Below are 23,689 nucleotides of genomic sequence, written 5' to 3' on the forward strand. Positions count from 1 at the left end.
GCTGAAAAAAATAAAATAAATGATTCATCTAAAAGTGGATAGAAAGGGAAAATAAAAATAATAAAATAGTACAGTATGAAAAAAAAAAGAGTCATATCCAAAATTTGTAAAGAACTCTTAGAAATCAATTAGAAAAATACAGATAATCTATTTTTTTCCCATGGTCAAGTGACTTGAAAAGACACTTTATATTAGAGGATACCAAAAAACCAAATCATATGAAAATCATTAATCATTGGTAAAATGCAAATTAAAATGATGCTAAAATACCACTGCACTCCCACAGAATACCTAAGATTAAAATGACCAATAATACCAAGTGTTGCAGAAGTCGTGAAATAACTGCGACTCTCATATATTACTGGTAGGAATGTAAATCTGAGCAACTATATTGAAAAGCTGTTTGGAAATATCTACTAAGGCTAAATATTTATATACCCTATGACCCAACAATTTCACTCCTGGCTATATACTCAAGATCAATGAATGCTTAAATCCATCAAAAGACATGCACAAGAATATTTGATCAACATTATTTATCATAGCCCCAAATTAGAAGCAGATGAATTGTCCAATTACATCGACATAAATCAACAAATTGTTGCTAATTCGTAAAATGGAACACCTATATTGCAATTGACAGGATTCAGGATACACTACCAAAACTATGTCACCCTGGCAGAAAGAAATTTGAGATACATCAGGTACAGGAAGTATTTTCTGACCTTTCTGTGAAGCAGGTCATAAAACCCTCATATGAGAGGTTCCCTCCTTGTACCCCAGGAAAGGAGCATCCTTATCTCCAAATAGGAGTGAGGGATGCCAAGGGGAGTCTGAATGCCCAAGCCTTGCTATTTTTCCCAGTTTACTACATTTACCCCATTTCCTTTTTTGTCCTATCAAATTTTCTCTTTTTGTCCTATCACTATTTTCCAGTCCTCAACAAGCCTAGTATAAAAATGCTCAGCTTTAACCGCTTCTTCCTAACGAAGGCTACTGTGTCATGTAAAACTTCTATTAAAAAAATTTGTATGTTTTTCTGTTGTTAATCTGTTTTGTTTTTGTTTGTTTGTTTTCTTTTTTTTTGTTAATCTGTTTTTTGTTACAGGGGCTCTAGCTGAGAGTTTAAAAGGAAATGATATTTTTCCTCCCCTGCACAATAATAAAGAATGATCTATTGGTACACATAAGAATGTGATGAATGTTTAAAACATAATGTTGAATAAAAACAGCCATATGCAACAGGTTATATAGTGCATGACACTATTTCTGTGAATTTCATTAACAGGCAAAATGAATCTAGGTGAACTGAGGTCAGAATAGGAGTTACCTTTTGATTGCAGTTATTGACTCTGATGACAATGAGATTTCTGGGGTCCTTGTGATATATTTTTAATCTGAGTTGTATTTTTGTGTGTGGACCTATGGGGGAACACATTGAGCTGTATATTTAAGAGCTATACATTCTATTATGAGTAAATTATACATTGATATTAAGAAGGAGAAAAATAAATAATAAATAAAGGTAGTTTGGTTTAACAGATACCTACCTCTATGACGTAATGATTACACATTTAGGTATATAACCAGCAGATATGACTGGCTCTTTATACTAAGAGACATTTAAAATTTTTTCGTACCAATGCTTTTTTTTATGTCCAGACACACGAAACTGTAGGATTGCCCACCAACAGAAGAATGAAAAGGTATGCTTCACTGATACAGTAGAATAAAATACAGCAATTAAATGAATAAACTGCTGCTACACCTATAGTGTCACAGACTGTGCTTAAATTCATGTAAAGTTCCTCAGAAAAAAGGTGAATCTGTGGTGAAGGAAGTAAAACTTGCGTTATCTTTGGGAGAAGAAAATGACTGAGGCATAAAAGAGGCTTCTGGGATGATGGTAGTGTTGTGTGTCATGATTGTGGTTGTCACGTGGCTGAGGTCAGGTTGAAACATTCTTGGAGTTGTACATTTATCATTTATGCACTTTTTAGTGCATAAATTAGTATGTAATTTTGTGTTCAGTTGTTAGGGCTATGGTAATAAGGTACCACAGACTGGGTGGCTTAACAAAAATTATTGTGTCACAGTTCTAGAGGAGAGAAATCTGAATTCCAGATGTCAGCAAGGTTGGTTCCTTCTGAGGGCTGTGAGGGTTATCTGTTATATGGCTCTCTCCTAGCTGCCAGTGGTTTGCTGGCAATCCTTCATATGCCTTGGCTTGTAGGTGTATCAGTCCAATCCTTCACCTTCATGGAATTCTCCTTCTCTCTTCATACAGCCTTCATTCTGAACATGTCTGTCTCTGTGTTCAAATTTCCCCTTTTTATAAGGACACGAATCATATTAGATTAGGGCCCACCCAAATTACCTCATTTTACCTTGATTACCTCTGTGAAGATCCTATTTCCAAATCAGGTCACATTCTGAGGTACTAGGGGTTTGGGCTTCAACATATATTTTTGCAGAAACACAATTTAACCCATAGTAAATGTATACTTAAAAAAATTAACTCTAGCAGAAAAAGGAGTGCAAGAATAGAACTGAAATGAATATCAAGGAGGACTACAATAAGCCTTGATGATGTAAGACCTATTTCTAAACCAAATGTTAGAATGGCTTGAAACATGTTAGAATTGAAAACTGGAGTTTTAAGACACATTTAGGATCTTTCACCCTCTTCATTTTTCAGCTGAAACATTTAGACTCAGCAAGATTACATGATTTAAGTTCACGCATGTAAATCGTTAATGGGAATTCGACCTAGAATACCCACCTACTCCCTCCCCAAGACAACCACAGCCTCAAATTTTAACAAGTTTTCTCAAATTACTTCTAGAATATTAGTAAAATCACATTCCCTTAATCCTCTCTTGGTATATCTCTGTCCATATTTTTATAGCTTATGCAAAGAAAGCTAGATTAAGGGAACTTCATTGCAAAGGTGAAAACCAGAATGACATTTATGAAGATAGAACTCTCGTAACCATTTGGTATACACAAGGGTATCATACTAAATTGGATCAGAATGAGTTCCTTTTGGAAGTAAACCTTTCATAGACTGGGAAACTTTAGGGGAATCTTTCCTAGAATGTTTTAATAGAACGTTGGAGAATGAATTCTGCACAGCTGGCCAATGAAGGCAATCTAGATTGGTTACCAAAACCAGGTTTTAAATGGATTTGCAATCCTCCACAGTTCTTTGAAAAAGGAGATGGAAATTGTGATGAATTAACAAATAATAATCTTTTCTAATCAGGGAGCCCTTACATTGGCAACACATGGTGACTAACATCATCCTTCTTTCTTCCTTCCTTTTCTTTCTCTCCTTTTTATTTTCTTTCTATGACATCAGTCTTATGCAGATAAATGATTAAAGGACTATGATTAAAACACATAACAGTTGAATGATATAAATCTTCTAGTCTTGTCAGAAACACATTAAGGCAATAAAAAAGAAATGGTAAGGAAAAATCTAGGTTAATGATGGAAAGGGTTAATTTTTGTATACCATGTAAAAATGACCTGGTCTTCCTGTCAGAACAGATAACTAAGATGCTGGTACTGACAGTTCTGTTCTTTATGACTAAACCAAGTGAGGGAACATTTAGCAGGTAGGTTGAGGGAAGAAAACCATTCACCTGCTAACACATGTAAAATTAATACTATCTACATCATTAACTAGGAAATGCATGTAAAACTACCTTTATGATATGGTAGAGTGTGGTGAATAGAAGCCTGATTCACCAGATGATATTGAGTTGTGTTGAATTCATCTTCAATCAATCCCTCTATGCTTTGGAATGCTTTCACTTATTTTCCTCAGGAGCAGTAGATGTTCAGTTTTCGTCTATCCTTGATTTTAGAAATTCATTTGCTGGGCTCTGTAATGTCAGGAAGATGGTATAGGATAACTAGCCAAATAGTTAAACGTGTTCTCAACAGTAAGTTACTTGTACCTTTAATCGCCGTGACACCTATACCAAGCAGAGGCAGTTTCCTGAAGTGATCCAGGACACAAGTAACTACACATTTGAGGCAAATTTCCATGTGAGTCTGTATCATTTTGGTGGATATTTAAATCCTCCCCATGCATATGAAGACCTAGTTAAAGAGATACAGGCTTTTGACATGTTAAAAAATGACTTCACAATGATAAACCACACCATGAACAATATAAATTTATTCTGTACCTCAGGAATGCAAAATAATAAAATTATTTAATATCTGCTCATTCTTGTTTAGAATGCCCTTTAATTTCAATCATAGATGAAGCCTGGGTCATCTAGAAACCTGGATGATGGTTTCTGTCCTATAATATTGGTGGGTGACAGTATGTATATGTGACTTTGTGTGCGTGTGTTGGTGAACGTGCAGTGATCTTGAAAATTAAGAAATTAGCTTTGAAGTAGCGGCATCAAGAAAATAATTTTCACACTTTAAAAAATGTTCAGTGGTATAATTGGTATACATCATGTCACCCCATAATAAAATGTTTGACTCAGGATTTCTCATTGCACATCTAGTTATTCCACTGAACAGGTTTGGGCTTTTAGTTTACTTATAACCTCCACTTTTCTTCTCCCCTTCTTCTGCTTCAGGGTCACTTTACATTACTTACCTCCCCAAATGTCCTTGTATCTTCCCCTACTCCTCTATTGCTCTTCTGGGCCCGTCCAGCTGACTTGGCATGTATGTTTTCATAGACGTCTCCAACAGTAACTCTGGGGTTGTCTTGTAAGAAAGGTTGTTTTGCCTTTTCACCAGTTCTTTTTGGGTCCTTGGAGTGTTTTGACATAGACATTTCACAAAAGCCATTTGATAATTTATAATGTTTGGCATGCACACTTCCTCTTTAGGGCCAAAAATTTTCCTGAGTCTTATTTGAGGTTATGTGCCTGTTTCCTTTTATTCCTGCACTTAATTCACCAGCTTTTAGTTTTAACTATCCTGTGAGGTCTAGTTTCGAGTTTGGACTAAGGCACGCATTAGTTATAAATCTTATCTGGTCACTTTTGTTATGGCAGCTCAGAAAATGGAACTGGCCACATTTTGAGTTGAAGGTAAGGTTCAGGCACAGTGGAAGGGAGATATACAGAATTTTCTTAGGGGAAAAAGAACAGATGACTTCTTTACAGTTTAAGAGGCCAGAGAATGAATGTAGTAAGCCTTTCCTAAGTTCAGTATTCTATTTACAAAATCACAAGGCTTTTATAAATTACCAGACTGCATTGCATAAACCAAATGTCACAGAACAGTGACCTTTCAAATTACCAGAACAACAGAAGCTGAGATCAGAAAGCTCAAAGTTAAAGCAAACACTGACAAGAAATCCGACAGAAATGACTTCCGTGTCTGGTCAACTTAACATAACATGACATATTGTAAAATGTGCTTGGCTTTTTAGGTAGAATAGCCTATAAAGGTTTAACTGCTTTTGAAAATATAATCTTTAATATAATCTGGAGATTTGTGGTATTTAGGTTATGTGGATAAAATATTTCCTAAGTCTGAAAGAGAGTGGAAAATTTACTATAAGGAAAACATTTAAAAGATGAAGTGATGAAGGTGAAAATAGGGAGGAGTAGGTTGGGGTATAGATGGGAACAGAATTGGAGGTTTGAGGAAAGGGAAGTTAAATTGCAAGAAAAAATGGGAGCAGTTATATAAAGAGGTTTTTTATAAAAAAGGTCTAATCTAAATATGTTATTACAAAGATAAATTTAAAAAAAATACGTCATAAGGAATTTTGAATCAGAGTTCCAATTTTTAAATGTTATAAGCTTCTGTTGTTTTCCTATTTCCCATACATTTCTTTATAGGTTTTACTTGAATTGTATGAAAGCACAGATACCAGTTTTTTATAACGAAATTAAATTCATATATATGTACATATTAACATGTATTTATACATAGAGAATTTTTTGTTCTCTACTTAAGATATATTCTTTAGAGATATTTTATTAATGATGAAATGAGTGCACAATTTTTTCTATGCCTCATTTTTCTGGTTTGAAATTTTCTGTCAGCATTTGTATTTTTACCACCCAACATATATACCCATCAATACCACAAAATTGTAAAACAGAATCTTTTACCATGTCTATGTTTGAATAGATGACTAGAACATATGATAACTAATATGTTCTAAACACATATTTACTTCTTGTATATCTGTGTAAAAGATTGGAAACGGATGGAGGGAATATTTTAGAGATGTATCATTATATGTAGGATTTTGAAGCACATTCCATTGCTCTCATGTGTGAAGATTGTTGAATGTGATGAATATGTTTCTCTTTCACAGCAAACATGTGTATGTAAGCCATCTATAGCGAGATTTTATTCTAAGTGTTTGAAAGGCTATTGCAACCATGGGATATTGCCAGACAGTTAGTAAAAGGCAAATTGAGTCTGTTGAGAGATTAATTCACCAGCTGAAAGAAATACATTTGCCTCAGAGTCATCAGATATTCTACCCACCAAATTCATCCTCTGAGATAGCATCCCTAATGAGCTTCCTAAACCAATTAAACATAAGCAGGAAGCATCAGTCATCAAAACTATTTTCAGCTAATCAGCTGACTGCACAAATTGCATGGCGCTGAGGAAAAAAGGAACACTCTAAAAGATGTTGAATTTTTTTTCTATTCTGTCCTTACTTTGTAGGCTTCTCAATTTTATGGATGCGGTGTCTTGCACAGAACACTGTAAATGAGTGCAGTGCTTTATAGTATATAAAGTGCTTTCCTTTGGATTATTATTCAATAGAATAAAATGAGCTTTAATGGGCTTAAGTGATTGGCTTAAAGGCACACAATTAATATGTGGCTGGGACTCAAAATCATGCCCTTTCCTATGTTGTAATAGTTCTGTAAATATGTATGTACTGATCGACTTTCTACCCTCCATGACAGGGGAATCGGTTGAAGTGTTCAAAGTGTCATCATCTTTACATATGGACAAACTCAGAGCCAAGGCAGGATGAAGATGAAGGGAGACATTTTTACTCTGGTATGGGTTCCCTCCTTCAAAGACAGAATTAAGTTAGTGATATCATGTCATATTGTTTATAATGATAATAGTGATAAAGAAGAGAACATAAAACAAGTATAAGCAAAATTATAAACATATAAATTCACACAATTTCTGTAAGAAAACCAAATTGCTGTGTAGTGGAATTTGGGTGCTGGGGGGTGCTGCTTTAGATATAATTTTTTTTAATCAGTATATTTTATGGGACCTTGACTGGAGGCTAAATTTGAACTTTTCATTATAGACTCATTTCCAAAGTATGTCAATGGTTGTTGTGTGAGAGGAGGGGCTAAGTTGCTTATGTTAATTTGGAAAATGTAAGGTGAATCTCAACTAAACAGATAACTTACTGTAAGATTCCCCATGAGCCTTTAGTTCCTAGATCTCAAGAAGGGGACATAGTATGAATTTCCCAAACATTTCATCCCAGGACTTCTTTCTGTGACTCAACTATCCAGATTGATATTTCTCTGCTGGATACATGTTGAAACCAGTATAGTGTCACAAAAAGCACTAAGAAATGACATGACAGAGAAATGACATGGTGAAAATACTGATTTGAGGAAAATAATATAGTGGTAGTAGGCAGGAGAGACCAGTGTCCCCCACAATGAGGGAGTTGTGGAGATAAGTTGTAATGATACCTGAATAGTGGAGGTGAGTTGTTCTATTTTAAGATGCAAAGTAGTAGAGTACATTTTATATCTAACTACTGCTTACTGGTGAGCTAAAGAGTAACAAGGGCTGCAGATAAAGACTTGAGTGTGCTCTGTATACAGGTGAGAGCAAAATCTGTTAGGATGGGTTCCCAGAAAGAGACTAAAAAGAAAGAACAGGGGATTTACATTATTAACTGAAACATTTTTACTGTTTTGGAAGTGAGGAGAAAGATGATCAAACTAAGAAGAAATCAGAATAGTTTAGTCCCAACGAAGTGGCATTTTGAATAAGGGTCTAACTGCAAAAAGCTCATTGTTTTTGTTGATTAGAAATTTATTGGGAATTTTCACAAATTAAGTTTTAATATAATTGTGAGAATGAAAATGAACTTTTGTGGATGTATGATGATTGAGAAGTAAGATAGGGAGCATTTAAAACAGAATCTTCATGCAGAGGAGATGCAGATGGAGATGTTGACTCTACCAGAGAGAGATGGGATCACTGGGGACCTGGAAGCATGGATCAGATGGGATCGTGGATATATTTGGATAAGCTGATCATTCGTGAAACTCCTTTTGCCATGTAATACAATGGATGTGACAGTGACATATTCACAGTCCCAGGGATCTGAGTAAGAAGTCTTGGGGCCCATTTTATAATCCTGCTGCACCACAGATAGTTTAAATTAAAATATGGTTTTATATAGTATTATTTCTTAAAAATATGTTTGTGTGCCTTAGCTGTTTCTTGGAGTGTCACTGAAGTGATGGAGAAGATAAAAGTAGTAAATATATTAATTTTTTTAAAAAAATATTTTTTTCTCTAGTGTCATCTATTATTTTTACAAGTCACTATAAACTAATGAATCATTCTCTGATAATTAATGCATTTAATTGCTTTCAACCAAAACCAGTTACCTAAAACAGTAAGTTTTGTTTTACATGTGCTATCTTTCTTTTTGCATTTCTGAGTTCACATTCACTGAGCTGGATCTTCGTGACTTATACATTGTTGGTGCTGTTTGTGAGATTCTTTCTTGTTCTGACTAAGGTCCCAGTAAAATATTGGAAGAATACTTAGGAAAGTAAAGGGGAAATAAAGTTGAAATGGGAAAACGTTGGGAAAAAGTGTCAGTGACAAAAGGAATAACACATCATCAGAGAATTTGGCTTTTATTGTACGTGTAAGCTACGACTTTGAAAAATTTTAATGTAAATCATGTAATTGAATTCTTTATCAAAAAAGTTTTCAATTATTGTGTTCTGAGTGTTTAAGCAATATTGCAATAGAATATATAATAACAAAGATAATAGTTAGCAAAATATATTAATTTTTAATGTGGCAACACCATGCAGTATAGTTTAGGTATTTTTCTCATAATAAGAACAATGATCCAGGTATATTATTGTCTTTATTGTAGTTATGAAAGAGCTGAGTTATTCAGGGACTTGCCCAATGTCCAATGTCATATGATTAATATATGTCAGAATCAGGATTTAATTCTTGGTATGTTGGACCTCTGAGTCCCAGCCCTTTATGATTATGTTAAATAACAAATGATAAATGGTATTATTGTATTAAAATTTATAGAACATTTAAATATAATTTTTATAATATAATGACATTTATTTTTCCTATCTTTTTTCAGATTTTTGAATTTTTATATGCTTTATTACGTATCTGTATTTCCCCATTGCCACACCCCCACTACAGGAAGTAGCATACATATCAGTGCATTAAACACAATAAGAAGTTTGGTTTAACTTAATCCCAAATTCACTCGACCATGGAAGAAGCCTTCTTTTAAAATTTAACACCTATTAACACTTGGGAAATGCTGATCAATAGAAATAAATCCTGATCAGAATTTTTAAATTATTGTCAAATTGTTTTAACATTTCACTTTTGTCAAGGAAAATAAATTTTAAGAAAATACATTTCAGAATTCGTGACCTAATTTTAATTTTAATTTTGAAAGTTTATCAATTGTCAAAGTCCAGGTGCTTAATCTTAGTGTTCTTTATATGCTAAACATATTTGTCTTACGTGTACCGAGGATGGATTGCTCTTTATTTTTTCAATATAGAATGCCCTAGTTGAGTTGTGTGTTTGATTATTGTCTGCTAATTAATACTGTTATCTGGAAAATCTCTAAGAAATAACAACCCTAATACTTTCATAAAACACCCTGAAAATTTGAATGCCCATTAACTGTTCAGCTGCAATATATTTCATTCACAATATGGCAGGGCCCTCTAGTGCTCACGCTTGGTCACGTGTCCTCCAAAACTGCCTTAGAGGGGTAAATGTCACATATTGGATCATTTTACTCAGTCTTAGCTTTAAGTGAAATAGTCTATTATTCATAACATCACCTTTTGGAAAAGGAGTTTAGGCGTATCCAATATTATTCAAAAAAATTATTTTCCCCATGCTATAGGGGGAAATGTCTAGTCCATCTATTTTGCTCATAAAAGTAAATGAAATACTTGAGAACCAAGAACAAAAAGTTGGTTAAATTTCTTAAGTAATTCGTATAAATGGAAGTAGAACCTAAGTCTTTTGTTCCAAGGTTCAGTTCTGTGCCATGTACATTGGTCTAAGTATTTAATCCATGAAGTTTAAATAAAACTATAAATGTACATGTCCAGAATTCTATATTCCTTTCACTGAATCTTTTCTGGAAGAATAGCACTCTTCTTTTTGGGAAATTTTGGATTGTCCGTTTACAAAACAGTACATTTATTATCAGGTGATACACTGCAGAAGGGGTTGTGTTGTACTGGAGTTTGATTTACCCTGCTTAAACAGCGGATTCTCTAACCAAAGGATCCATGAGCAAGAAGATCTGGTTTTATTTATTTTCCAAAGCTGTATCACAGAGCTAATAGGCAGACTGTAGCTCTTTACAACTGTAAGATCTTGCCCATTATTTATTATTATTTCAGTAGTTTTTGATCTTTCTTGCATACTTGATGTAGTAAGGTGTCTACATCAAAACAGTGGATCCACATAAGCAAATAGTTCTAATTTCTACATATTGTTGAATAGCATCCTTAAATGATTTGAATTTTCTATTAATAACTGTGTTTGGTATCCATATTTAGCTGTTACAGGGTAGGTCACCCAAACCCAGCAAGTGGGAACTTCACATGGGCAGTGGTGGCGACATGGCTGAACCGGTCAGTGGGGACTGTGATGATGAAGATGGTTGCAGGGGATCAGGAAGTGGAGAAGTCAAGAGGACACTGAAAATCACAGACTGTAAGTGTATGATTCTAACACCACTTCTGAAGCATGGATTTGGAGACATAATTAAGGAAAATTATTATTATGAATATAAAGAAATAATGGTAGTGAATTCAGAAAAATGCAAGAGGAATTGGAAGAGAAAAGAAACCCTTTTTTTTTTTTTAGTTATTCAGGACATGCATTCTTGGGGTTTTTGTTTCTTTTTAACTAATGACTTTAAATGGAAATGATATTTTTCTGTGAAAAACTAGTGAATGACCATCAGTTCTGAGAATTCATAGTTTTAAAGTGGGATAGTCTGTAGGTTGTGAGATAGCTAGTATGGTGGGCAGTAAATGTATCTTGGTGAAACCAGGATGTGTGAGCCCTACTAAATACTAACATTCTGCAATTTTATTATATTATCATGCCATTAGATAAATTTTATTAGGTTTTCATGTTCAAATTACAAAGAAACTGGTTACATATATGGTTAGTTATGGTGAGAAGCTACTTGGGTTTAACTCCTATGAACTGGTTCTTCCAAAAAAGATCTCACCAATTATTCACATTGTTTTGATCATGTGGGTTTAAAAACCATTTCTGGTATTGCTGGACTGGTCACTATTACAAATGATAAAACTACCAAATAATGACAACCAAAAATATCACCAGATGAATTTCCTTTCCTTGTCTTCACATACAAAATGAGGAAGGTAGGCTCTTCATTGTTATGTGCATGTATATGTTCACACAGGCAAGACAACCAAAGTTATCAACTGAGAAAGAAGTGTGAAACTTAAGGTACCCAGAGCAGATAACTTTCAACTATTCACTTAATTCAGGTCATACCAAAGGGAATTACTTTATAAAGTAATCTTCTGGACCTGTGCAGCCCTATCTGGAGGCTGGCCTGATAGTCTCCCTCTAAATCACAAAGGGCTTCTTTGGACCTGTTAGAAATATCTCTTCATGACTTTGGTGGTAGAAGAATTCATTTACTTTTCAGTTCTCTTGTAGTAAATTTAGAACACTACCAACGCTTCAAGTATCAATACCCCATTCCTTCTAGGATCTTGTTTTGTAAGTCAAATATATTGGTTAAAGGAATGGAAGCAGGAGGAGGTACAAAATCAAGACAATATAAAGGTACATGTTTTCCTGTTAGAAACAGTAATAAATTTAACATAGAAAGTAAATAGACAGGGTTTAATACACTGGAGTAGCAATTGAACAAAGGACCACAAAATTCTTTGATGTATTAACACAATTTTCTAGTGAAGATTACACATCTTCTACTAATATAGGAGCAGTAGGAATATGTGTTCTTGTTATTGGTACTAATATCATTTATCAGATTGATTTCTCTTGTTTTTCTATCTTTTGTTGTTTAGGCCAAAAAAATAAAGGAAGATAAAGCAAATGGAAAAGGGTTTTCATTAGGAAAATAACATTTTTACTAAGAGTTAAAATGTCTTCCATCGTATTTTGGAATTATGATACATATCTATTAGGATAATATTAAATAATCTTTTATTTTCACTTGATCTTGAGTATATGTACCATAATTTCCTTTCCATTTGAATATTAGCAGGGTTTTAAGGCATTAAAAATTATTATCCAAACAGCTTAGGTTACAATTTTTTCTGTAAATTGTGTGTGTGTGTGTGTGTGTGTGTGTGTGTGTGTAGAATTAGCATTTTAATAGGGATTTTTCACTCCTGAAGTTATTTATAAGCTCAAGAACTTTCTATGTATTAATAGATAACTCTTTCGGCTTATTTCACAAGAAGAGTAGAGACGGTGGAGGATATTCAACTACTAATAATTTTCTTACAAAACCATGCTTGTCAACGTGACAAGAATGAATTTTTTACTTTAAAACTCTGTTTTCAATTACTGCTGAAATGGACAGGTATGGTACAAGCAACTATCCATCAGAATTGGGGAAATGTAAGAAATAGATGGTTTTCAGCAACTGCAGGTAAACAATAAAAAAAAAATCCACATCTGCTGTAAGTGGGTTACCTATCATGTTTCTAAGGGTTTATAGCTGTTGCCTTTCAATTTTTAATAAGTGGTTAGGAACCTACTGTGGATAGCCTGCTGAAATAAAGAGGGACATGGCAAGTAGCAAAGCGTAGGTCACATTTCTATTTTTATAAAGCACTGTAATAGTTTACCTGTGTTTGGCTGGTTAGATATATTGCTAAAGCATTTTATGATATCGTTTTAGGTGGTCTTAATGACTTAAAAATATTGTGCTCTAAAAAGTTTATCAAGGTGTCATTTGTGTTAAAAATTTGAAATGCATCATTATTTCTTCCTTACACTTATGTTTATTCTTTATAAAATACAAGTAGAACATAGTTCATTTGTCAGTTCAAAATGTCTGATTAAAAATAGTTATACATGTATGTTTTTATTTATAGCTATATATAGTTACAAGGAATAATAGTAATACTATGTCTTATAAATTTAATGATTTTGCTCCATTTATGCAAATGTTCAAAGTTGATAAATATCTTACTGACCAACACTTGAACTGATTTTCTGTTTCTGTTTTGGTTAATGTTTATTTCAGACAAGAGGGATTTATATATTTCAGTGTGCAATGTTTTACCACCAAAATATTTATGTACCCCTTAGGTATCATTTTGTTTTCGTCAACGATGTTATCAAATGATTTACAAATATTTAGCTTTTAAAACTATCTCTATTTATATCATACCTGTTGGATATGCTTAAATGTGAACGGATGTATTTATAATAAAAAACATCTATACTATGTACTGTTCACTCTTAGGAAACTGAAAATACTTTCTTACTTTAGTAGAGTGGTTTAAAAATCCTAATATTACAGAAAATTTTTTCTATATTTTTATTGCATCGAATTTGGCTCATAAATGTAGGTATGGTTATTTCACTAGTACCTTGGAATAGCAGGGTTGGAATGGCTTTGAACTTTCATTTCCCCTCATCCTGGACACTTGCCATCCTTTCAAAGTAGCTAAGGGATGGTAGGTTTTAAACGCCAGTGGAAGAAACAAGTTCTGTTCTTGTAGCCATGCAGAGCAAAACTACTCTCACTACCATCAATACTTTTCAACTATTTGACTATTCTAATATCCCCAAATTCTGTTATTTTCAACTGTTATAAAACAAACCAAAGTGCCACTAAAGAGAGGCCACAGCAAAACTATCCACATGTAGTTTTGAAAATCTGCAGTAGCACTGCTTACAATTCTTATGTGATGTTATAATTTAAATTGCAGTAACTCCACTTTTAACTAAAAGAATATATAATCCATGATCAAATTGATTTTGGTAAGATGGTTCACAGTAATAATCTCAGACAAAATGAATTTGATCACAAGTTGGTTCAGACACCACACATTCAAAAATAATAGGGTGATTTTAAGTCTTCAGATTGTGTGAGATAATCTCTGTCTATTGTCATATTCATCATTGGTTGTACAATACTATGTAGCATTTTAGCAGTTTTAAACATAATTTTATTTTAACTGAGAAGCCTGTAAATGACAACAGAGGTTTTTAAGAATGTGTTCAAATGACTTTTCCCCCGATAGTGTTTTTAACATACCTCTGCAGAGCAGTCATGAAATGGGTCCCAATGCAGCACTCTGAGCCCTATGCCCTCCTGAATCTCCATCCGGAATGCATGCTAGGAGGCCCCTGAAAGTCTGTCCTGAAAGACACTGAAAGTCTTTCCTGGGAAGGGCTGTTTACCATTCGTTTCTTCTTATCTCCCGGGCTGCTCTTCCTCTTTTATAGGTTCTCATCCTCATCTCAAATTCTAAATATTTGAGAAAGCCAGGACTCAGTCTCAAACTTTTATCATCTCTATTCTCACCTACTTTCTGTCCCACAAGCCACTTACTGCACCATAATAGCAATAATAATATGGTAGATAGCCTTTTCCAGCTATAGAGAATTCCCCTATGTGTTACATCAGGAAGTAAGCTGATGAGAACAGAAAGTATTTAATTTAAATGAGATTTATTTGGAAATAAAAGGATAATACATTGGAATATTAAGTTACTAGATCTAGAAAGAACTTTTGGTTGATCTTTGATAGACTAAAATAAATAGAACTATTGTTTATATTGTGCTTTGGATTTGTCACTTAGTAACGAACCTTAGATCAGCCTCTAACAAATGTATCTATAGTGTGATACTAACAGTGACCTTGGAAGAGAATAGTGTATTCCATGTGCATAGTAAAATGAAAATGTTACTTTGTTATCCACTGAAAAATAAAAGGTGCTGATTTATTTAATAATGCAGGATTATAGAGCAAGTGGATGTTCTTGGCTTCCTCAAACTTATTTTCACCATAAATCACCTTTATTTCAAAATCTCAGCTAGACATGGAGGTTAAGGAAGAACTCAAAAAGAAAAAAAGTACTACAAGTTGCATTTTCTTTAGATAATGAAATCTTTATTTTCCAGAACAACTAAAACTATGTAATTATTCATTTTGTACAAATCATTTTGTAGTAGTTTATGTTCTCTAGTTGGTGATTTTTTCTTTCCAATATAAATTATGTAAAACATATAATGCAAGCATGTAATATTTGTTTACATTAATAACAGTTCCAAATATATATATTAAAGTAGTTTCTAAAATTCAAGTTTCATCCAATTTGATTAAAATAAAATGTATTCAGCTTATTTTGCTAAGTGTTGATAAATAGACCATTAATAAATTATCCCAAATGTAAGAAACTGTACTGAAAATAACTAAACAGCTATCATTACTTTATTCAGTTAAGCTAAAAATAAATCATCTTTATAAATGTACTTAGACTCTTCCCTTTGTGACACAGTGAAAGTAATCTTGAATAATGACTGAACACTTTTTTTGTGTGTGTGTGGTACACGGGCCTCTCACTGTTGTGGCCTCTCCCATTGTGGAGCACAGGCTCAGTCGCCATGGCTCACGGGCCCAGCCACTCCACGGCATGTGGGATCTTCCCGGACTGGGGCATGAACCCATGTCCCCTGCATCAGCAGGCAAACTCTCAACCACTGCCCCACCAGGGAAGCCCTGAACACTTTGATCTATGTTTTGCAAGTGTCTAATACTGAAGGGTCATGATAAAACCAGAGAAATGCACAAGGAAACACTTCCTGATCCTGTTCAATGTTCAAAGTTGTGAACACTTTGAAATTGTCATCTACCACAGTTTTTACACTACTTATGAAAATTATACTAAAGACAAATGAAATATATATCTAAGATAAATATATTTTAATTAGTATATGATCATTATGAATATTATTCTGATTATACATTTCCATTTTGGTTTCTAAATAATTGAGACTCATGCTACCTGCTTGATGTTTTGTTAACAAGATTGTGTAATAGAATCTGGATACCTGATGAATCATCTAAAATCATCTCTCATCCTCTTTACTAGCTATATATCACAGTCATGGATTAAATAATAGAACTGAAATAAAAGAATTTGTCCTTGAATGCCTAAGGAATGATTTTCATTGCTTTGGCTTAGACACAGAACTGATGTAAAATCACTGAGGTGAGGAGAGGAGATATTAATTAAAGCTTAAGGAGCCTCCTAGCATGCATTCCGGATCAACCAGCTATTCTGTAAATCTTTTAACTAAATCTATACCACACCAGAGGACATAGAATAAAGAAATTATGGTCTCTGTTGACTAGCACAATGCTAAGTATGACTGTGTGATCAATATAGAGAGTAGGGCTTCCCTGGTGGCGCAGTGGTTGAGAGTCCGCCTGCTGATGCAGGGGACATGGGTTCGTGCCCAGGTCCAGGAAGATCCCACATGCCGCGGAGTGGCTGGGCCCGTGAGCCATGGCTGCTGGGCCTGCGCGGCCGGAGCCTGTGCTCCACAACGGGAGAGGCCACAACAGTGAGAGGCCCACGTACCACAAAAAAAAAAAAAAAAAAAAAAGAGAGAGTAAAAAATTAAAATTTAAGAAAATATCCTCAGATACATTTGATCATGAGTTGCCCAAAGTCACGTAGCTGTCAGTATAATCAGAAACAAACCATATTTGTATATAACCATATCCAGGTCTATTTTTTATATCATCTTGTTGCAAATAAACGGAATGATTATTGAAGTTGCAATATTACCCTTCAGTGAGGATGAATGGATAAAATGCAGAAGCAGGTTAGGTACATTTTTAGCTCTTTAATGACTTCATTAGCTCTAATTGTGTAGAAATAGTATTTTCATATAGGTTTTTGATGAATTAAGTGCTCATCTTACTGTAAATAATTAAATAATAGAGCATATGATCTGGGCTTAGAGGTTCTCACAGCCTCTTGTCATACAGATCGTGTGGGATTCTTGGTAAGAATATGAGCATCATACAGGAAGTCTTATGTGGGGCATTCCTTATGTGTTCCCAGATGATGATTGCTGCTGGTCTAAGGACCATACTATGAGGAGCAAAAATGTATGCCCTTCTCCATTACATCCCTTCTTTATTAGCATCTCTAAAATGAGTTTCTATTAAAGGAGCATGAACATTTTTTTTACATCTTTATTGGAGTATAATTGCTTTACAATGTTGTGTTAGTTTCTGCTGTATTACAAACTGAATCAGCTATATGTATACATATATCCCTATATCCCCTCCCTCTTGCATCTCCCTCCCACCCTCCCTATCCCACCCCTCTAGGTGGTCACAAAGCACAGATCTGATCTCCCTGTGCTATGTGGCTGCTTCCCACTAGCTATCTATTTTACATTTGGTAGTGTATATATGTCACTGCCACTCTCTCACTTCATCCCAGCTTCCCCTTCACCCCGCCCGTGTCAAGTCCATTCTCTATGTCTGCATCTTCATTTTTGTCCTGCCCCTAGGTTCTTCAGAACCATGTTTTTTTTTTTTTTTAGATTCCATATATATGTGTTAGTATACAGTATTTGTTTTTCTCTTTCTGACTTATTTCACTCTGTATGACAGACTCTAGGTCCATCCACCTCACTAAAAATAACGCAATTTCATTTCTTTTTATGGCTGAGTAATATTCCATTGTATATATGTGCCACATCGTCTTTATCCATTCATCTGTCAGTAGGCATTTAGGTTGTTTCCATGACCTGGCTGTTGTAAATAGTGCTGCAATGAACATTGGGGTGCATGTGTCTTTTTGAATTATGGTGTTCTCTGGGTATATGCCCAGTAGTGGGATTGCTGGGTCATATGGTAATTCTATTTTAGTTTTTTAAGGAACCTCCATACTGTTCTCCATAGTGACTGTATCAATTTACATTCCCACCAACAGTGCAAGAGTGTTCCCTCTTCTCCACACCCTCTCCAGCATTTATTGTTTGTAGATTTTTTGATGATAGCCATTCTGACTGGTGTGAGGTGATACCTCATTGTGGTTTTGATTTGCATTTCTCTAATGATTAGTTATGTTGAGCATCCTTTCCTGTGTTTGTTGGCAATATGTGTATCTTCTTTGGAGAAATGTTTATTTAGGTCTTCTGCCCATTTTTGGATTGGGTTGTTTGTCTTTTTGTTATTGAGCTGCATGTATATTTTTAAGATTAATCCTTTGTCTGGTGCTTTGTTTACAAATATTTTCTCCCATTCTGAGGGTTGTCTTTTTGTTTTATTTATGGTTTCCTTTGCTGTGAAAAAGGTTTTAAGTTTAATTGGGTCCCATTTTTTTATTTTTGTTTTTATTTCCATTACTCTAGGAGGTGGGTCAAAAAGGATCTTGCTGTGATTTTTGTCATAGAGTGTTCTGCCTGTGTTTTCCTCTAAGAGTTTTATAGTGTCTCGCCTTACATTTAGGTCTTTAATCCGTTTTGAGTTTATTTTTTTGTGTATGGTGTTAAGGAGTGTTCTAATTTCATTATTTACATGTACTTCATTCCTTTACAAATTTGTCCAGTTTCCCCAGCACCACTTATTGAAGAGGCTGTCTTTTCTCCATTGTATATTCTTGCCTCCTTTATCAAAAATAAGGTGACCATATGGTTTATTTCTGAGCTTTCTATCCTGTTCCATTGATCTATGTTTCTGTTTTTGTGCCAGTACCATACTGTCTTGATTACTTTAGCTTTGTAGTATAGTCTGAAGTCAGGGAGCCTGATTCCTCCACCTCTGTTTTTCTTTCTCAAGATAGCTTTGGCTATTCATGGTCTTTTGTGTTTCCATACAAATTGTAAATTTTTTTGCTCTAGTTCTGTGAAAATGCCTTTGGTAGTTTGATAGGGGTTGCAATGAATCTGTGGAATGCTTTGGGTAGTATAGTCGTTTTCACAATGTTGATTCTTCCAATGCAAAATCATGGTATATCTCTCCATCTGTTTGTGTCATCTTTGATTTCTTTCATCAGTGTCTTATAGTTTTCTGCATACAAGTCTTTTGTCTCTTTAGGTAGATTTATTCCTGGGTCCTTTACTCTTTTTGTTGCAATGGTAAATAGGAGTGTTTCCTAATTTTTCTTTCAGATTTTTCATTGTTAGTGTGTAGGAATGCAAGATATTTCTGTGCATTAATTTTGTGTCCAGATTCATTGATTAGCTCTAGTAGTTTTCTGGTCGCATCTTTAGGATTGTTTATGTATAGTACTATGTCATCTGAAAACAGTGACAGTTTTACTTCTTCTTTTCTGGTTTGGATTCCTTTTATTTCTTTTTCTTCTCTGATTGCTGTGGCTAAAACTTCCAAAACTATGTTGAATAATAGTGGTGAGAGTGGGCACACTTGTCTTTTTCCTGATCTTAGAGGGAATGGTTTCAGTTTTTTACCATAGAGAATGATATTGGCTGTGAGTTTGTCATATACACCCTTTATTATGTTGAAGTAGGTTCCCTCTATGCCCACTTTCTGGAGAGTTTTTATCATAAATGGGTGTTGAATTTTGTTGAAAGCTTTTTCTGCATCTATTGAGATTATCATATGGTTTTTATCCTTCAGTTTGTTAATATGGTGTATCACATTGATTTATGTATATTGAAGAATCCTTGCATTCCTGGGATAAACCCCACTTGATCATGGTGTATGATCCTTTTAATATGCTGTTGAATATTTTTGCACCTATGTTCATCAGTAATGTTGGCCTGTAGTTTTATTTTTTTGTGACATCTTTGTCTGGTTTTGTTTTCAGGATGATGGTGACCTCGTAGAATGAGTTTGGGAGTGTTCCTTCCCCTTAAAGCAGGATGAACTCTTATAAAACACTGTCTACATTTATAAATTAGCATTACAAGAAAGCATCATAGGCACCAGGACATTAAGGACTATAACATTTAGGCTGGTAATGGTGGCTTACCCTATATGATTTTTGGTAGCAGTCTCAGTTTGATTGTTTTTAACTTTGAGTTTACTTTCTTTTTTTAATTTTTATTGGATTATAGTCCATTTACAATGTTGTGTTAGTTTCAGGTGTACAACAAAGTGAGTCACTTTATGACACCAAAGGAAAGGCACTTCCATCTTTTCTCAGTGTCTGAAGGCATCAGATTTCACTGGCTTCAAGAAAACTTCATCTTGAAAGAGTACCTGTGTTATCTCAGCAGAAATGTTTCATCTTCATCAGCTCCTCCAGATTGAAATGAACACTAAAGAAATATCTTGCACTTTCCCTTTATCACATTACATTCCAACAGAGAGAAATCAAAGTTTCATGTGAACTAACAGAGAGGAGAGAGGGTATCGAAATGGTACATTTGGAAAACATTCTTTAGAGAAGACAGGAAAAGGGCAATCTGGAAACAAATAACATTTGACTGCAGTGTTTATGAGAAAGTGGCATTGGACAGGGTGGACACATTATTTGGTTTCAGCAATTGACAATAGGGAGGGGAAGGTACACTGTGAAGAGCAAGTTCCATGAACAAAGGCACAGTGGGGTGGGGAGAGGGGGTAAGGAGCATGCTCACAGAGGCACAAAGTTATTCAAATTGTTTGAAAAAATATTGGAAGTCTAAAAATGGATTAAAAATGTTACAATGGTTTTGAGTTCCAGAGTGAGAAGTTTGTATGTAATTTGGTAGGCCAAAAGGAACTACTAAAAGTTTTTCTGTGTGGTCATTTTGTTTCGGTTTACAGTTATTTGTACTAGCAATACAGTGAACTGGTTAAGAGAAGAAACATGCACAAATAATATACATCTTGCACAAGTAACTTACCACTTACCTTACACAAATAATTGTTTGACGCCTGAATTTCCTTGAGATGGGGGTAGTAACAGTACTCTCCAAGAAGCATCCTTGTGAGGATTAAATGACTTCATCTATAGACACCATTACCGTAATGCCCAGCCTCCCCCACTGAAACAAAAAAATAGTTCAGTGAAATACATAAAAAGTTTTCTTAATTGCTTCCATGAACTAGCAAGAAGAGAGGAATCTTCCATAAAAATAGGTGAAATCATAACAGTAATGTAGAGATAAAGATAAATGTAGAGATAGAGATACAGATATAGTGACACACACATGCATACATACAGTTTAAGCAAAATAATAAAGTAAATTTGTATCTACCCGTCCTCCCAGTTCAAGAACAGAATATTTCCATACCTCTCTGAAAACATCCCACTCTGAGAGTTTACAGTGATCATAAACAATATCTTGCTGGATTTTTCTGGGGTTTGTACTTTATTATAAATGGAATTTATAATATATATATATATAGTCTTTGTTGTTACACAGTGTGTTCCTTTTGCTTCAGTGTTAAATTTTTGAGGTTCACCTATGTTGGGTGTATATCTACTAATTCATTTTCACCAAAGTATCATATTCTAATTATGAATATACACACCCACTTATTTATTTTATTGTTGATGGATATTGATGTTGATTTCAGTTTTTGAATATTATGAATAATGTTACTATAAACCATCTTAAACCATCCTGAAGATATCTCTTAATGCTCATGTGTAAGAGGCTCTGCAGTGTGTACCTAGAAGTAGCATGACAGAGAAACAAAGCAGAGTATGCATAAGTTTCACTTAAGTGAATTACTGGGAAATGTCAAACTTTGTTACTGGTTAACAAAGTGATTGTGTCAATTTATATTCTCACCAGCAAAAACTAAAAGATTGTCTTGCTCCCCATTTTTGCAAAAACTTTTTTTCCCACTCCCACTACTTTTATATATCTGTCCAAAGGTTAGAAGTGGACCATAGTTTATTCTATATTAGTTCCTATTCTCTTAATTGTACTTTTTTCATAAGTATATGAGATTTCTCATATACTTCCTCACCTGAAATTTCTTTCATATCCATAGCCTTTTTATCTCCTACAGGGTTATTTATCTTCTTTGACAGATGTTCTCTGGACAAAGGTCAACTTCAGTGATCCACTTACATATTTTGGTTATGACCTTCAAGAAAGGCAGGATAGATTCTTGAATTTTTCTTTTTATTTAACCAGTTTCAAGAAAATGAATTGGTACCCTCCTTGTCTTTCTCAGAAGGTGACCAATTCTTTTAATTTTTTAAAGTATCATTTTGAACTAAGTTTCAAAAACATTTGTAATGCTTATTGAAGTCCAGATTGTCCCACATTTTGCCAATTCACACTTCTTGCATTTGGCTCTTGAGTCCTTTTGACATGATTCTCAAAGTCTTGGCTAGTATCGTTGCTTATAGTACAACAAGGAATTCCAACCTGAGCTTGTACATTATCTGCCTTAGATACAGAGTCAGTCATTTTTACATGATCCCTTTATTTGTTTTATTAAAAAACAGTTTTTCATGACCACAATATGGGCACAAGGCATGATTCTCAAAGATACAGGTCATAATAGAAATAAATATCTCATAATTACTCATTTGCTTTAGTCTATATTAGATGTACCATATTATAATAATACTAAAAATACCCCTACCAATTATGATTACTAAAATCAGTTATATTTTTGCCTATTTTATCATATTCTATCCCCATTTTATGGTGATAATAGATATAGATATTAATATATATCAAATAGCCCTATGGAGATATATATGTATATATATATATATATACAGATATATGTATCTATCTATATACATATATATAGATACATATATATATTTATATACCTATATTTCCTTGGCAAGAAACTATATCAATATAATACAGATACAGATATATTTAGGTCACCTACTATATCTGCTAGCTATATGTTTGATGCTTACTACTAGTTCTTATGTCACAGTTTCTCTAGTGCATTTCTTAAGAAGGACTGATGAGGACAACATTTTACAAGTTTTTACTTGGTGATAAGAGTTTGTACCCCTTTTACATGAAAGTCGATTTTGCTAGCTAGAAGAATGCAGGCTCACATTTTCTTTCTTTGCATTTCTTCACTATACACTGATGTCTATTCTGGCAGAAAGCATTACTGGCAAAATGTCTGACTATGTTCTAATTTTGTTCCCTTTACAAGCAACATATTCTTTTTTCTTTCTTTCTTTTTTTCACCCTTTCAGTGCCCATCGATTTTTTTCTTTTTAACTGCAGTAATTTTACTAGAATATAGCTTTCTGGGTAGTTTTAAGTGGACCCTCTCAGTAACATGGTATACTTTTAAAATAAGTAATGTCAAATCTTTTTTTAGCACACTTTTGCTGAATTATAGGTTTAAGTAGTTGTTCTCTTCCCTTGTTTTGATTTTCCTCTTCAGAAGCACCTATTGTACATTTGTTGAATTGTATTTGCTTATTATCAGTATATTCTCCAATACCTTTTATCTATTCTTAAATTTATTTTTGATTTTTAAAATCCACCT

At 34.1% G+C, this 23,689-nt stretch overlaps 1 protein-coding gene across 1 annotated transcript in view; it reads left to right on the forward strand.

Annotated features, from left to right (window-relative positions):
• Positions 1 to 23,689, forward strand: part of GPC5 (glypican 5) — a gene marked incomplete at both ends in the record, with an annotated part of 1,323,734 nt that overhangs the window by 644,309 nt on the left and 655,736 nt on the right. The window contains one exon of the mRNA XM_082602216.1: positions 10,809 to 10,965. Within this exon, the coding sequence (XP_082458342.1) occupies positions 10,809 to 10,965 (157 nt within the window). The remainder of the gene's footprint in view (positions 1 to 10,808; positions 10,966 to 23,689) is intronic.

The sequence above is a fragment of the Mesoplodon mirus genome (genome assembly GCF_964341445.2).
Source record: "Mesoplodon mirus genome assembly, chromosome: 17".
Classification (NCBI taxonomy): domain Eukaryota; kingdom Metazoa; phylum Chordata; class Mammalia; order Artiodactyla; family Ziphiidae; genus Mesoplodon; species Mesoplodon mirus.